The 16,905-nt window shown below is 35.5% G+C and overlaps 1 protein-coding gene, 1 long non-coding RNA gene and 1 pseudogene across 2 annotated transcripts; 1 reads left to right on the top strand and 2 right to left on the bottom strand.

The window, feature by feature from the left end:
• Positions 1-267: 267 nt before the first annotated feature.
• Positions 268-6,802, bottom strand: LOC125663218 (uncharacterized; annotated as a pseudogene).
• Positions 6,803-7,134: 332 nt separating this feature from the next.
• Positions 7,135-10,876, top strand: LOC125681881 (uncharacterized). Its single transcript, XR_007372347.2, has 3 exons — positions 7,135-7,246; positions 8,012-8,236; positions 10,265-10,876. It is a non-coding gene; the product is annotated as an uncharacterized LOC125681881 (long non-coding RNA).
• A 3,531-nt stretch (positions 10,877-14,407) lies between these two features.
• LOC125681870 (uncharacterized) lies at positions 14,408-15,925 on the bottom strand. The gene has a single exon (XM_048922129.2). It carries the CDS (start codon positions 15,918-15,920, stop codon positions 14,985-14,987), a length of 936 nt encoding a protein of 311 aa, XP_048778086.2. The 5' UTR covers positions 15,921-15,925; the 3' UTR covers positions 14,408-14,984.
• Positions 15,926-16,905: the final 980 nt, after the last annotated feature.

The following is a 16,905-nucleotide window of genomic DNA, read 5'->3' as shown; positions in this document are numbered from 1 at the left end:
GAATTCCCACACCTATATTACAAATTTGCAGGAATTATTCAAGACACATACAAACAATGTACATAAAATGGTCATACATGTATTTTACCATTTCACAATAATTTTGATACAACAATAAGTCTAATTACTACTTCATCTTTATGCATAATAGTTCAATGTCAATACGAATATGCATGTTTTCTTTATCTAAACCACTCTTAATGAATGATGTAAATATTTGTCCTGGTCATATACATGTACATGGTGGGGCATAAAAACAGGAAATATTTAGACAAAATATTTGTCTTTCTTGTTGGCAAAACTTAATCTGTTCAGAAAAAACACACAATTATTCTTGTCTTTCCAAAACTTCTTCTTCACCTCTCTCATCTCTTGCTCAACACGCACACTCACTTCACCCTCTTTCATTCTACATCCCTCACTCAAACAATCATGCACTAAGCAGATCACACTTTTAATTCTGGAAGACTGAATGAGAACCTTCTGATCAGTTAATTGCACCCTCTCAAAACTCATTTCCCCAAATAATCTGGAATCTTGAATTTTTTCAAATTGGCACATTTGAGCTACTTGTACTTGCACTCCCAAGGCAGTTGAGATTAGCCATCCCTGGATAAACATTGCAACATTTTCCTGTAATTTATTAAAACAATTATCAAAGATTAAAATTATCTCGAAGAGTGTAATATACATGTGCAGAAGTGTTTTATTGTTCATAACATTCAACAACAGCTATTTTCATCATTGCAATATATCAACTAAACAGAATATCATTTTGAAGCATGATAATAACAAATTCATTATTATTAATTACCACATATTGACCGTTCACTGAAGTCCATAATAGTTATATTATATGATCACTTCAAATGAATAATCTAGCTGTACTTGTAACAGACTTGATTGACTGTCATGACGTCACAATTGTAAATACATTATGACGTCACGCTGCACTATGTAATGTTTTGCTCATTACAGAATAGAAACGGGAGTCATGCAATATTATATTCTGCGGACGTGCTTTCTTGTCAATATCAAACAAGAGGTACTGTCAAACTTCCACCAAAGTTCGTTTGCTCACAAACCAAACTCTTCCACTTAGGCATTATGGGATAGCGATTTCTTAGGCCGCGTATACTGTGACGTCACTGTAGAATGACGAAAAAACATAACGTCAAACGTAAACAACTTTCAAAACAAGAACGTAAACATCAAGTTCATTACTTTACACAATAATTTGAACAGAGTCTCCCTACTTTTTAATGATCTTTTGATCATTTTATGTTTAAAATAAAATCCATACTTTTATATTTATGCTCTTAATATTAATATCTTCAAACTTTTAACTGCGAACTACTTCTTTAGTGTATTTTGTCTGCGTGATAATCGCGGATTCACAATATACAAATCTGTATATTGTGGTGTGTCACATAGGAGAGGTCTATTCGTAGGTGACGTAATGAGGCCTCGACGGGGAGTTTGGAGGTACTGTGAGCAATGCTCACTAAGAATATCCCCCGCTTACCCCAATCTCCCAAAGGGTGTTGGTAATAGGTATAAACTACCTCTTTTCTGAGTATAAAAAACAAATGGCATGACAAACCATATTGCTATTTCGATGTCCAGTGCGTGGGACCTTTGACCTTTTGACCCCAAAATCGATAGGGAACATTTTCATCCCATGGGTAGTCCATATGTATGATATGGTGACTGTAGGTGGAAAGGATAACGCTTTAGAGCCCGGAAACCATATTGCTACTTCGATGTCCAGTGCGCTTGACCTTTGACCTTTTGACCCCAAAATCGATAGGGAACATCTTCATCCCATGGGTAGTCCATATATATGATATGGTACGGTAGGTGGAAAGGATAATACTTTAGAGCACGGAAACCATTGCTTCTACAGACAGACGGACGGACAACCCGATTCCAGTATACCCCCCCCCCCACACACACACACACACACACAACTTGTTGCCGGGGGGGTGGGGGGTATGAAAATGGATGAATACTATATGATGCCAATGAAAATTATGAAAATATTCTTTTATAATATACAGGTACAGTGCTTCTTCAACACACATTCTAGGAGAGTATTGAACATTTATGTCCTGAACTTTCCTAAATATCCATGGATATAAATTGTATAATATATAAATCAATAGATCATTAGCAATCTGTTAGTCAAAATTGAGCTTCACTTTCTTTTCGTTTTCAATTTATTTTAATGGCCTGCACAGAAAATTAGAAGATGATACTTTATATAAACTTAAATGACAAAATGAATCATGATCAAATCCAAAGTCTACACATTTCAAAACTCAGGGAATGAGAGTAAATTCAAAATAAATTTTCTTACCACATTGTCATTATCTGTGAAAAGTACAAAATTCCCAAAATTCACTAACTCCCCTGAATGAGCCTTCACTGCATTAAATAAGCTCCTTTTTGACCCAAGGAAGTTGACCTCATTCTGGTATAGCACAGATAGGGATTCTACAGAATCAGAATCCACATACTCCCATAACAAGGAACCCTTCTGTCTGCCTACTGCTTTTCTCAGATCCCTACTGATGGCAAAGGATGGTTCATTTGCTACCGGCATGCCCAGGAAATGCTTCACCGATTTATTGCTGGAGGCATTCTGAACAAGATCAGATGCCTGCAACCTTTTTAAAAAAGGAAAGAACTCAAATACATGCATGTCATGAACTGGCAGTATTATGGCTATGTGAAAACAGCTTACATAAACTTCACAATTCTAACAGTATAAGATTTAATCAATCAACTTTGTCACTTTTTCTTATAATGATGGTTGCAAGTCTTATCATATATATAGGTTAGCTGGGATTTAGAATAAACTTTATAATTAAAACTGCAGTTTAAAGCTCATGACAATGTCGGGGCTACATATAACTTTTCATCACAAGTTCAAAATGATGAAATATTCATAAATGTGTATTATTAAGACTAGTAGTATTTTACCATGTATCTCCAGAGGGAAAGTATCCCCCAGTTAGAACATGTTGCAGGACTTCCATTTCAGCAAAGGCATATGCTGTGTCCCTGCTTCTAGCATGCAGATTCTGGTTGAATAGCTGATCTCTTATACGGTCATGCAGTTTTTCGAAGGCATCCTCTTTGTAACAGTCCATTGGACCATGTCGGTAGATGTCATCCATCTATTATTTAGTAAAGAAAGAACAATCATTAAATGTAAATTGGTATGGTGATTATGGATAAAGTAATCATCACTTACTTCGAAGTTACAAAAATTAGAGCACTCAAAGTTTGGCATATTCTTCCTTTTAAATGATAAGAGCAATTAAAGCTCACTTGAATCTTTACAACATAATGTATAGATTTATCAGCATGTACATGAATTACCGGACATGAAACACAGTTCAAAACGGGCTGAAAAATGATTACAGCTAAAATAAGTATGTTTGCAATATTTTGTAAAATCTTCTAATATTGTGATCTTGCATTATATGCAAAATGCTCTTGTAATGTATCATAAGGAGTTACTCTACACGTCATCATTTACCACAATGCAGTTACTCCCTGCTTGTAATGACAGCATTTTGTTAAAATACCCCTAGCTACATTTTTGAAGAATAATAAAACATTTCTTTGAGCATCACTTCAAAATAATTACAGGATATCTCGAATACCATGGGTATAATGTCGAATTGAGTTGGAAGTCCCAATCACTATATCTATATGTATTTTAACCTCAATATCTCAGATCATTTGATATTTGAAGTTCTTTTCTTGGCACCATTGAGTTTGAGATAATGAGATTTGACTGTACATAAGACAAATGGAAGTGAATTCAGATATTGATAACTTGTTATACTTACAATATGAACTGAAAGATGTGTCTTTACTTTTCGCAAAAGGTGTGGAAAGATATCAAAAACACCCTGAAGGTACTCATCAATTTTGTCCTGCAGACATACCAGATTAAATTCTGTGTATTCATCCCAACATGTTAGAATTTTACTAATCTGAAATTGAAGAAAGAGACTCCATGCATAAAATGTATACAATTCAGTTAAAGCAACTTTATAAGATATCGCATACTATACAGCATATGATATTTTGATCAACCTTTTAAGCTTCATTCTGTTTCTATTTATCTTACATTCATAATTTATTTCTTAAGTTTATATGTATTCTACTTCTTTTAATGTAAAACTTATACGGTACCAATTTTGATGCACCAGATGCGCATTTCGGCAAATAATGTCTCTTCATTGATGCTCAACCGAAATGTTTGAAATCCGAAATAACAATAAAGTTTTAGAGCTATTATAGGCAAAAACAGTGTGCCAAAAAGTGGAGTCAAATTCGTTCAAGGATAAGAGCTATGCGTGAGGGAGATAATCCTTAATTTTGAAATGAATTTCTAAATTTTATAACAGCAATTAAATATACATCCGTATTTTCAAGCTAGTAACGAAGTACTTAGCTACTGGGCTGTAGAGACCCTCGGGGACTATCAGTCCACCAGCAGAGGCCTCGACCCAGGGGTCATAATGTCAGATAAAAATCTAAATTCAAATATCATTAGTTATGCGGAGGATGGTAAATATTCCTGTAAATATGTCATCTGAAATCGACTTTCACATACATGTCATTCTCAACATTCATCATATGTACTTGTGAGGAGTATCTTTCACTTTATCTGAATTTGGTTTTTTGTCAGTTATTGAATTTTGATCTCATCTCTTACAAACATGATTATTGACAAATGTATCAGATAAGAAATTCATACTGTGTAATTCTTAAATTGTTACTTTGGGGATTTTATTGTTCCAAGTATTATTTTCTTTCAATATATGTTTTCTGAATTAAAAAAAGAACACTAAAGCTGAATGAGAGCAAAAGTTATATATTATATTAGATAGAAATGTACATCAAGTGAAATGAAAATTTCTCATATATTGTAAATTTGTAGTGTTGAAATATTTAACAAATCATTCTGATAAAGATGGAAGAAATACTGAGAAATAAAAATCTAGCATTGTTGAAATGTTTTGAGCCCATGTGTTGTCTTTAAATATTTTAACAATTTTCAAGTCCACTTGAGTCCAAATGACAAGGTCACAGCATTGAGTTCCAGACAAATGAAGCTGTCCTTGTATCTGATGGAAGTAGTCATGTGTCCTTTTCAAAGTAATGCCACCATCTTTCTCTTTGACTGAAATATAGATGAAAGTGGTTATGAAATTAAATCCCCCATGTTATGCCAAAAAGAGGCCCACAGGCCTTATCGGTCACATGAATACTAGTGAACAAGTATCACTACTCCTAAGGGCTATGAAATTTAGAAAAAAATGTCCTGTTCTGAATATCTAAGCTAAATTCTAATGTTCAGCAACAGTACAAAACAAGATGTATTTTTAAAACTTCACAGCCCTCAAAAGTGCACACAATGATCAAATGCTTTACATAATATAATAGGTGTATTAACATTAAAACATCAATTAGATATGAATAATTTGGACCCATAAGGGCCATCCTAGAATCAAAACCCTGGGTTGTGAAATTCACCATTTTTTGTTCATAATTTTCTGCTATTCCTAAGTATGCAGTTAGATTTTATACAGTATCAGCAAACTTGTACAAAAATATATATACTAAGTTTGGCCCCACCCTGGGGTCTGAACCCCATCCCTATGGATCATAAAATTGTCAATATAGGTGGAGGCCTTCCTGGTTTTCATCACTAGATGCATTTACTTTTTCTTACACATGTGCAGTGTGAAGATTTTTGAAAATTGGTCAAATCAAGTTATCAAGAAGTTTAAAAATGTTCAATTGTCAACGCACGACGACGGACAACAACCAATAGCTAAAAAGTAATGACAGTCATTAAATATCCTACAGATGATGTCTCTAATCTGAGTCAATTACAGTGTATAGCCATACCTAAGTAAAAATCCTTGATTGTACTACATGCATCTGCAACAGTCAAGTCCTTAGCTGAGAAAGGGCACTTGATCTCCACTATGTCGGGCAACGTTTTCCTCTGAGGATGCTGGAGGTGCACATTCAAACTGTCTTTGAAAGTTCCTTGCACAAAACCATCAGGTGAAGCCCCTAATACTCCTGTCTCATGAAGCCATATACCTACAAATAATATATTCTTAGATTAAATATTCTTTATTGTCCTCATAGAAGAATAAATATCAATGATATGTAAACAAAAACATTTGTCAATAAAGATACCTGTTGGCAATACTGTTACACCTCCTTCTTTGCAGTATTCCTTTATAGCAACACTCTCATGTGTAACACCGCACTGGGTGGGGGCTCTTTTTTTCTAAGTTGTAGGTACTCAATAACCTTTTCTTTAAGGAGATATTTTTTAACCTGGTAGAAAAAAAAGCATATGTCATTGCTTATAAGATTCTTTTTCACCTGAATGTATTTTAAAATTGGACTGAAATTTTAGTCAATTATATTCACCATGAATGTATGTTTACCTATTGCGCTTTGCAGCTGCAATGATTAGTCCAAAATTAGAAGCAGTAAATCTATGCTTCCTTACTGCTGCCCAGGTAGCATTATCTCTCTGTTCAATTGTGAGGAAGGCTGTTTGTATTACTCTATCAGGTGTAACGATCACTTGCTGTCTCAGCCATGAGAGTGGCTCCTTTGCTGTAAGGTACTCCTGGCACAAAAGAAGGTCCTCAACGATTGGTACAGGTAGTGCCTCAATCTCGGGTTCCTTTGACAGAATCCAATGCAGAGCTTTTAAGAAAAGAGAGAACATTGAAAAATGCATTTGCATTTTTATACAAAACCAATCCTTTTGTCTACTTATAAAATAAGATATACAACCTCGCATTTGGGTCAAATGCTGTCTGACGTCTTTCATACCGATTGTTAAGCCGTTCTTGGCACACTGATTTGACTACGGATAACTCCGTTTACCTGATCAGGATATGGGGCTCACGGCGAGTGTGACCGGTCAACAGGGGATGCTTACTCCTCCTAGGCACCTGATCCCACCTCTGGTGTGTCCAGGGGTCCGTGTTTGCCCAACTATCTATTTTGTATTGCTTGTAGGAGTTATGAGATTGATCACTGTTCGTTATCTTCACCGTGCATCATGTATTTTTCAATACTAGGCTTTTCTTGAAGAAAGTGACAATGGTATCATAAAAGATGCTTCATGCCAGTGTCCAATGGGAGAATTTAAATGTCACCACGTGGCAGCAACATTACTGTTTGGGTAAGTTTAAATAGAAATAATGACTTGTTTACTATGTACCTGACTGTAATTGTGTAATGAGATTTATATAAATACATAAACCTTAAAAAGTGCCAACGGGATATTCTGGCTTGGTCCTATTTTTTACTTGCTTGCATGGTATATATAGGCTCTTACATGGTTTGTGGTTTGATATGATTTACTTTCAACGAGTTGTGTTTTCTATTCCCGAGCCTTGGCGAGGGGATAGAAAGCACACAACATGTTGAATTTAAATCAAATCAAACCACAAACCATATGAGATTCTTTTTATTACATGTTAACCCCACCCTGGTTATTCATTTACTTTACAGTACTGTATAGTTGGGAATTTTGGTTCGCTCTGACATTTTGTAAACAAACTACGTAAAACTGACGTTTGTGATGTCACTGGATAAAGGAGTAAACATTTGATAAATTGTAATAAAAAGAAATTTGGATGCGCACGTAAAATAAATCACTCATTCCCATGTTTATATTACTAATATGTACTGTATGTTAAAACTCTTAATCAACAGTCGACCCGGTAATTCATATTTTCGCGATTTGCTGTCTACGAGTTATTTTGTGATATTTAGAACTTGTGTAAAATAAGAAATCTGCAGAAGAACATTTATTGACTTTGCCACGATGATTGTTGGTTACTGTTTTAACCTGATGTGTTGTTGACTTTACCAGGATGATTTTTGTTTAGTGTTTTAACCCGCAGTTTTACTCGTATTATTTGCTTTTTTTCTTGATTTCTAGTTTACGTGACCAATTGTGGATTTGGTGGTTGGGAATCGACTGCGAAACGCATATGTCAAAACCCGATAGGACGGCTCCCTCAGGAAGGCAGTTTATACCAACTATTCGATCATTCAGATCATCAAAGGAAAGTGAAAATGGCTCATATGATTACGAAGTGTCAAAGACATGATCAATACACTTCACTGACCCACTCTAGCGGAGTTCCGTCTTAAAAACAGACTGGTAGGTTTTTTTTATTGTATTCATCGTTTGATAGCAGTATATTCCAATTTTCTTATACTTACTGACAGAAGAATCAAACGCACAACCCTCAAACATACAGACAATCCAAACCTCTAAAAATACATACAAATTGACATCTTCCCCAGAACAATTATTCAGTGGAATCTTCTGTCGCAAAACAGTGTCACTACATACAGTTGATAATTTTCTTTCACTATATACAGTTGATAATTTTCTTCCACTACATACAGTTGATAATTTTCTTTCACTATATACAGTTGATAATTTTCCTCCACTACATACAGTTGATTTTTTTTCTTCCACAACATACAGTCGATAATTTTCAGGCAACATCTTACTCAAAATGATTTCTGTCCACTCATGTAAATATAACCATTTCTTTTCTTAATAACATTTTGTACTTTATTCAGTTGAACACATAGAATATTGTTAATAATTTTATTCAAGCACGTAAACTAACCAGTAATCTTCATTTAAAGAGACACTACAGCTCATTTTGCGCAAAAATCATGAAATGACAATTTTCCCAGCGCTTTCTCAATTTTTGTTGCATTGTTGAAAGTATGAACTTCACGAAAATAACACTTATCTAAAGTTAAAAATTATCGTTTTAACGTAAAAATTAATACTTTTTGATGGCCTATACAAAAAATATCGAGTCTCCTCCTTTTAGTCTTCAGACGCATGCGCATAGACAGTAAACAGTGCAGCATGTCGTCCAGTGAGAGAAAGTGTAGTTGATAGATCTAGCATTTTGACAGATTCTGTGAGAAAAGAGGTAAAAATAGAATGAGATAAAACTAATGCGTGAAATAAAATTTACCTAAGGATCAGTATGACCGTTGGAAAACAGAGAGCTCGGAGAAACGCGCATGTAACTCAGTGGCGGATCTAGGATTTCCGAAGAGGGGTGTGAAAGTCAAAGATTAGCCAAAGTAATCGGCCATTCGGGTGCAAAATTTTGATTTTCATTCACAATCTGTGGCGTAAAATGGGAGGGGGGATACTGGCCCCCTAAATATGCCATTGAGACTAGCTGCGAAGACACTACGTTTAAAAGTAAGTACGTTTTTATCTGAACACGACACATGTTAGTTGTAAAAACATCGGTCAACAGCTGGTCAATGGGAACATGGAAGGGTTTCTGTTGAAATAATTATTGATAATTAGTTATTATAAGGAGCAGGGAATAATCTTATGTACTTGAAAGGTGAGTGTGGACCCCCTTGAAGGGGAATTTAGATAGTTTCCTACACAACACCTTTGCTGTCATTCAAAACCACGTGATGTAAATAAGCATTCAAAAGTCCGAGTCAGCATGAAGAAACCTTTGAATTCCGGACGATCTTCAACGCGCAGTTGAGAGTAAATTGATGCATCCCAAATGTTCAAAATTGTCAGTATCGATGTGAATTTTATCATTTTATCAATATATGGTTTTAAAAACACTTCATTAAAATGTGGAAAATGAGCTGTAGTGTCTCTTTAATGAAGTTTTGTTATGAAATGAAGAAATGAAGTTTTGTTATGAAATGAAGAAATGAAGTTTTGTTATTAAATGAAGAAGAATAAGATTTGTTGGGACAGTGTTGTTGGGTACTGTAACGTGTAGCAGTCAACAGACAAGTACTGATCACGCTACAGTACTATTTACCAGTCCATGGTTCAGACATCTCTTTCCATGTTCTTGTTATTCTGAAATCAAAGTCACCAGGTAACCTGTAGTAAGACAAATTGTCTCAATATAAGATCTTGTATACTTTTTGAGTCTTGGCAAATAAACTCTCCATCACAGAAGTTTACTGTTTCGGTCCATAGTAACTAATGATCTAAGGAGGATTAATCTTTGCTTGTTTTTTATGTTGTTTTGATTTTGTTTTTTATGTTAATTTGGGAGGGGTGTTTATTGTTTTTGTTTGTTTGTGTTTCCTCGTTTTCTTTTCAGTGTTGATTTTGTTTTTTCTGTAAATTTGTTTTTGATTGTGTTCCTCTTCGTTTTCTTTTCAGTGTTGTCCTACTGACATGGTATACTGGGACGAAGGCGGTTTAAGGGTGGTAGGTATTTCAGCCATGATTCAAAAGTAAATAAAGTCTGGGTCATTTTAATGTTGTCTCTCATTACCAAGACCCATAGATACCATAGGTTCAACGTAGATAGTTAAAAGAATTGGTACAATATGTTTAACATATAAAGCATGACACAATACATAAGACTATGCGGAATAGTATCATTATAACATTACAAATTACAAGCGTCAATAATTCATGTTGTATAACCTCTAGCATGATAAATCATGTATAATGATAATAGTGATTATAATCTAATAATAATAATATCAAATTTCAGCTCTTAATTTGGAACACTTACAAAAATATTTTCCCAGTTTACTAGTACATAATTTTGTGACATTTGTTGTTGACACAGTTGAAGAAGTTGAAGAAAGAGGGGTTTTATAGTATATTTCTTTATGTACAATTTACTAACTTCATCATGAAATGGACAGATCAGAATAGAATGAAACTCATGTTCACTCTGTGACAAACAACATAATTTACAAAGTCTTTCATTTCTTGGAATATCATAAAATCTCCCATACTCAATTTCTAACTGATGAGAAGACAAACGATATTTACTGATGAAATGTGAAGATAACGAACAGTGATTAATCTCATAACTCATATAAGCATAAATAGAGAGTTAGGCAAACACGAACCGCTTGATATACTAGAGGTGGGACCAGGTGCCTAGGACGAGTATGCATCCCCTTTCGACCAGTCACACCTGCCGTAAGCCCTATATCTTGATCAGGTAAACGGAGTTATCCGTAGTCAAAATTAGTGTGGCAAGAACGGCCTAACAATCAGTATGAAACACGTCAGACAGCATTTGACCCAATGATAGGTTGTATTGGCAAACTAGATAGTTATAACAACCTTAAAATTTGTAAAATGCTGATTTTTAACGAGACTGATGGAACCTTTGCACCATCAACTTGTTTGTCATTAGCCTGCTTCGATTTAAAAACTGACCATACGCAGAACAAGCTCTTGCGTACCGAATCAGTTGAGAGATATAGACAGCATATGCAGGTGATAATGGAATATTGCTACATAAATATGGGAAGTTGACGATGGAGATACCTTCTGGAGACTTATCCCCACTTGTTCTTTCTGTCTGCCATATGCCTAATATTTGCTGCTTGTGCCACCTCTGTTGTGTTAAAATTTAAGAAATTGTTAAAAAAAAAAAAGGTTTTTAAAAGCCCCTAACCCCGAAAAACGGTACGACATGCCAGAACTACAAATGTCCACGTATATTTACAAACAACGAATCATCTTACCTTAGAACATATATGAGTTCTTCACATTCATTTTGTCTATTAACAATGATAGCTTTCATTCATATGTCGATTTGATATATCCCTGTGAGCTCGAAATAAAGGACACCACAGAGTCGTCCACTTCTGCTTCATACTTAGATATTTTATTGAAAGTAGACATTAACGGCCAACTGACAATTCAACTGTATGACAAACGGGATGATTTCAGCTTCTCCATCGTCAACTTCCCACATTTATGTAGCAATATTCCATTATCACCTGCATATGGTGTTTATATATCTCAACTGATTCGATATGCAAAAGCTTGTTCTGGGTATAGTCAGTTTTTAAATCAAGGTAAGCTACTGACAAACAAGTTGATGGTACAGGGATTTCAACAGTCTCGATTGAAGTCAGCATTTCGCAAATTCTATGGTCGTTATAACGATCTGGTTCGTCAATACAATCTCGCATTGGGTCAAATGCTGTCTGACGTGTTTCATACCGATTGTTAAGCCGTTCTTGGCACACTGATTTTGACTGCGGATAACTCCGTTTACCTGATCAGGATATGGGGCTCACGGCGGGTGTGACCGGTCAACAGGGGATGCTTACTCCTCCTAGGCACCTGATCCCACCTCTGGTGTGTCCAGGGGTCCGTGTTTGCCCAACTATCTATTTTGTATTACTTGTAGGAGTTATGAGATTGATCACTGTTCGTTATCTTCACCTTGCATTCAGCTGATGTTGAGGTCTATAACACAGCAATGAATCCACCGCATACACTTCTGTAGGTCTGTCTGGTTTTGGGAGGGGTATGAATACGGCTCCGTTTAGCTTATCTGGATACCTTGTATCTGATTTACAAGTCCCAAATGAAAATTGTGTTACCATTTTTCTTTCAAAAATATCTCAAAATCCACACTAAATCAATCTATACTTTCCTATATTTTTTTGATAGTTTAATTTGAATTTATTCTTTTTCCATATTCACATAATCATCAGTAATAGTAATGAAGATACATATTAATCATTTTATACATTCTCACACCATCGCACACTCTTTCACACTACTAATTCAGCATTATTGGTTGAATACTTCTTATTCTAGTTTACAGATCAAAAATACTTTTCCAGTTTTCCCAAAGTCTGTCAAATACTTTCCTATATTTACAATACTAAATAATGGCGGATGTCCGAGGTTTGTTCGAAGCTCGTATTGGTGGGCGGAGCTTATTTTTCAGTGCATTTCATTGGATCGGTGTGTTCTTGGGAAAATTTCTTTGTTAGGTTTAAGTTTTCTTTCATAATTTTATAATTACGTTTTGAAGTCACCAGTAAATTTCTATGATAGTGAATTCTTTTGACATTAAACAATAACTAGTTTTTTACATACGTTTTTTCTAAGCTGTATGCATTTTTCATCAAACCATGCTTTATTATCTACTGGTTTATTTCTTGTACATGTACCACCTTTTATAATTCTCTTCTGGTGGACTGTTAGTCCCCGATGGTCTCTACAGCCCAGTAGCTAAGTACTTCGTTACTAGCTTGAAAATACGGATGTATATTTAATTGCTGTGATAAAATTTAGAAATTCATTTCAAAATTAAGGATTATCTCCCTCACGCATAGCTCTTATCCTTAGACGAATTTGACTCCACTTTTTGGCACACTGTTTTTCCCTAAAATAGATCTAGCAAATGTATCGTTATTTCGGATCTCAAACATTTCGGTTGAGCATCACTGAAGAGACATTATTTGTCGAAATGCGCATCTGGTGCATCAAAATTGGTACCGTATAAATTTTACATTATCAATGACAAATTCTTTACTACCATACGGGGAAAATGCGGAAAATTTTTGTAAAAGAATCCCTGCAACTTTTTACACTACCTACTGTCATTTCTACATTAGCAAACATTTCATCAAAATTTTGTAAATACTTACACGGTGGATGTTTTAAATCATTATATAACAAGTCGTCCCACCTCATTTTAACAAAATGTGTGTTTGTATTACTACTATCAGCTTTAGGCAATGTATGTGTATTTACACAAATGTGAAGATGTAATGGTGCATGGTCAGAACATTGTTAAAACCTCCATGAAAGTAATTCACTGCATGAAAGTAATTTTCTGTTACAATAGTTAAATCATGTAACGATCACTCCATGGTAACCGATGGGTAAAGATGCTGGTGGTGATTCGGAGGAATATGGATCGATAAATACGAATGCACTGGTGCCGTGTTTACATTTAAAGGTAAAACCACACACATACATAATATTCTCAACAAAAATCCTTAACCTTTTGAGGTTTGGTTGGATTTTACCTCCTTTTTAATTCAATGATTACGTATTCTCTCACTGATTTTAAACATTTTTGCATGTCATACATGTATTCAGCAACAAGTTTCAAATAGGTTCATAGGCCTGTTTTTAAAAAGGCCTGAAACACAAGGTCAAATAAAAAGCACTGACCCGTGTATACATAATTCTACTCTATCTATACCAGTGGATAATAAACAATTAAACAACCCACTAATAAGTCTGTATTGAATGAAATGAAATATGAAGGATATAATCTAACAGCACGTGGGACAGTCTTCTTTATACAATTTATCACCGTCATCACTCCCAAAGAATGGATTTCTACATTGGTGCCTTTGTGTGTATTTCAACATTCGTGCCATTTCACTCATGTTTGTGATAAATATACAACTGATTACAAACCACAAAAAATATTAGGTGCATTTTTTTATTGTCTGTGTCAAGAAAATTTCTTTTTTTTTCACGACAATATCGGATACCATTCAATTCAATACATTACAATCAGTACCAGATTGTGAAACTTATATAAAATATACACTCCTATTTTATTCAGTTAAGAAGTGACTTCTAAATGGTAAAGAACAGAATTTGCTAGTTTATCTACGCACTACCCTGTAATGATGATGTCATTCTATACGTCACTAGCTACTATTTCGCCTGTTGGAATCCAGAAGTTTCTATATTTCACGGATCATTCCATAGTCCGTATACGACCACAGCCGCGGTACAATCTAAATTCTAACACAAGCTGGGCTATTATCTTCGAGTCCAGCAGAGTTGATCGCGGCATATTTTAGTGAGTAAATGCGGTACAATCTAAATTCTAACACAAGCTGGGCTATTATCTTCGAGTCCAGCAGAGTTGATCGCGGCATATTTTAGTGAGTAAATGCGGTACAATCTAAATTCTAACACAAGCTGAGCCACTATCTGATATATGATCGTAAACTATTTCAGTTAGTGAAAGGTGAAGATCTCACAACCCCCATAAGCAACACAACACAGAGAGCTGGGCAAACACGGACCCCTGGATATACCAGGAGGAGTAAGCATCCCCTGTCGACCGAGCAGAAGGTCATTCATAATTAAAACGGTTTTCAAGACTGTACTCTTCTCCTGAAAATGTTTCCTCTGCTTTTTTGACTTGGTTGGGTTTATCTGGTTCGTCCATATCAGCTTCATGATGCTCATAAAAGTCGTATGTTAACACGCCGATCACAATCACATTCTTTAAGGAAAAAATAGAGACGCCGTGATTTAGCCCGTGCCATAAAATCATTCTCATGGTTAAAAGAGGCAGGTTGATAATGTATGCCAAAAGAATCTTGTGTATCATAACGAGACGACGAGAAAGCATTGCGTGGCCGAACTTGCTGTGTGAAAGCGTGAGAAGAGGAATTGTAGGTATAACAAAATTCAAACACGCTATCGCAACTATGGCATCCACGAGACCTGGTGGGAAAGACTCTCGGTCCTCTTTGATGAACAATGGTTCCATGCTGTCTACACAGTCCATGACGTCAAAAATTACTGTACCCGCCAACTCGTCAATGTATGCTCTCCTCTTAGAACCCGGCTTGGCGTCATGAAGTGATGAAAGGTGAAGCAGAAACACTACTCCGGTTAAGGCTAAGGCAGTTTTCAGTGTGTTTGGACCAAAAAAGTTACTTTCGTCAAGGTCATCTGCAAAGTCAATGAAAATAATTCCAGACTTACTGGCCACTATGACAGCATAAATGGACCATGAAGCCACACTGAGCCAACCGGCCACTTTTTCCTTTGTAGAGTCTGTGTTAGGTTGTCTGATACTTTGAAATGATACAATAAACGATGCAACGAATAGACAAAAAATTACGATATCTGCTACGAGGAACCATAACAGTGTGTTCCCCTTGTGTTCCACTAGATAGTAATCCACAACACTGGTGTGAAGGATGAAAACCAAAATACAGATGACACGAACAGGCAAGTGCTTAACCACTCGACAGCATCGGATGAAGCAGTTTGCCATGTTTTCATCAGCTGTATGAAGAAAGTATTCACGTCAGCCTTAAAGCACAACTTTTTATACCTCTCTATATTATATGACATATTTTCATTAAACATTACAGAGTATGATTGCATGCTTATGATTATGTTCATACAAAACTTAAAGTCACCGTGATATTGATTTCGTTTGGCATTAAACGATCTGAGGTTTGAATATCAGTCTTTCTCAACTGTATGTATTTTTCATCAAACCATGCATCTACAAGCATACTTTATTACCACAATTATTAACATTATCATTGACAAATTCTTTACTACAATACGGATAAAATACATTATTAAGTATCCGTGTGAAAGAATGCATGCAACACTTTACATCGTCTATTGTCATTTCTAGATTTCATGCCGATTGTTAGCACACCGATTTTGACTAAAGGTCACTCCGTTTACCTGATCACGACATAGGGCTCATGGCGGTTGTGACCGGCTGACAGGGGATGCTTACTCATCCTAGGCACCTGATTCCACCTCTGGTGTGTCCAGGAGTCCGTGTTTGTCCAACTCTTTATTTTGCATTCCTTGTGGAATTCAAGAGACTGATCATTATTCGTTATCTTTGCCTCTCATTAGCTAAAATTTCATCAAAGCTAAAATTCATCAAAATGTTGTAAATAATTACACAGTGGATGTTTTACATCATTACATAACGAGTTATTCCACCTCATTTTCACAAAACGTGTTTGTATTACTAGCGTCAGCTTTAGGCAATGTATGTGTATTTACACAAATGTGAAGATGTAATGGTGCGTGGTCAGTACATTCAATAAAATCTCCATTAAAGTGATTAACTGCATGAAAGTAATTTTCTGTTACAATTGTAACATCATCATGTGACGATGACTTCGTGCAACCATTGTGGATCTTATTCTTCAATCCTACAGATAAGATACTTGTGATGATTCGGAAGAACACGGATCGATAAATACGATTGCTCTGGTACCGGGTTT

This window comes from Ostrea edulis, chromosome 2, assembly GCF_947568905.1.
Source record: "Ostrea edulis chromosome 2, xbOstEdul1.1, whole genome shotgun sequence".
In the NCBI taxonomy this organism is placed as follows: domain Eukaryota; kingdom Metazoa; phylum Mollusca; class Bivalvia; order Ostreida; family Ostreidae; genus Ostrea; species Ostrea edulis.
Note: the sequence above shows the minus strand (reverse complement) of the source record. Positions and strands in the feature narration are given on the sequence as shown.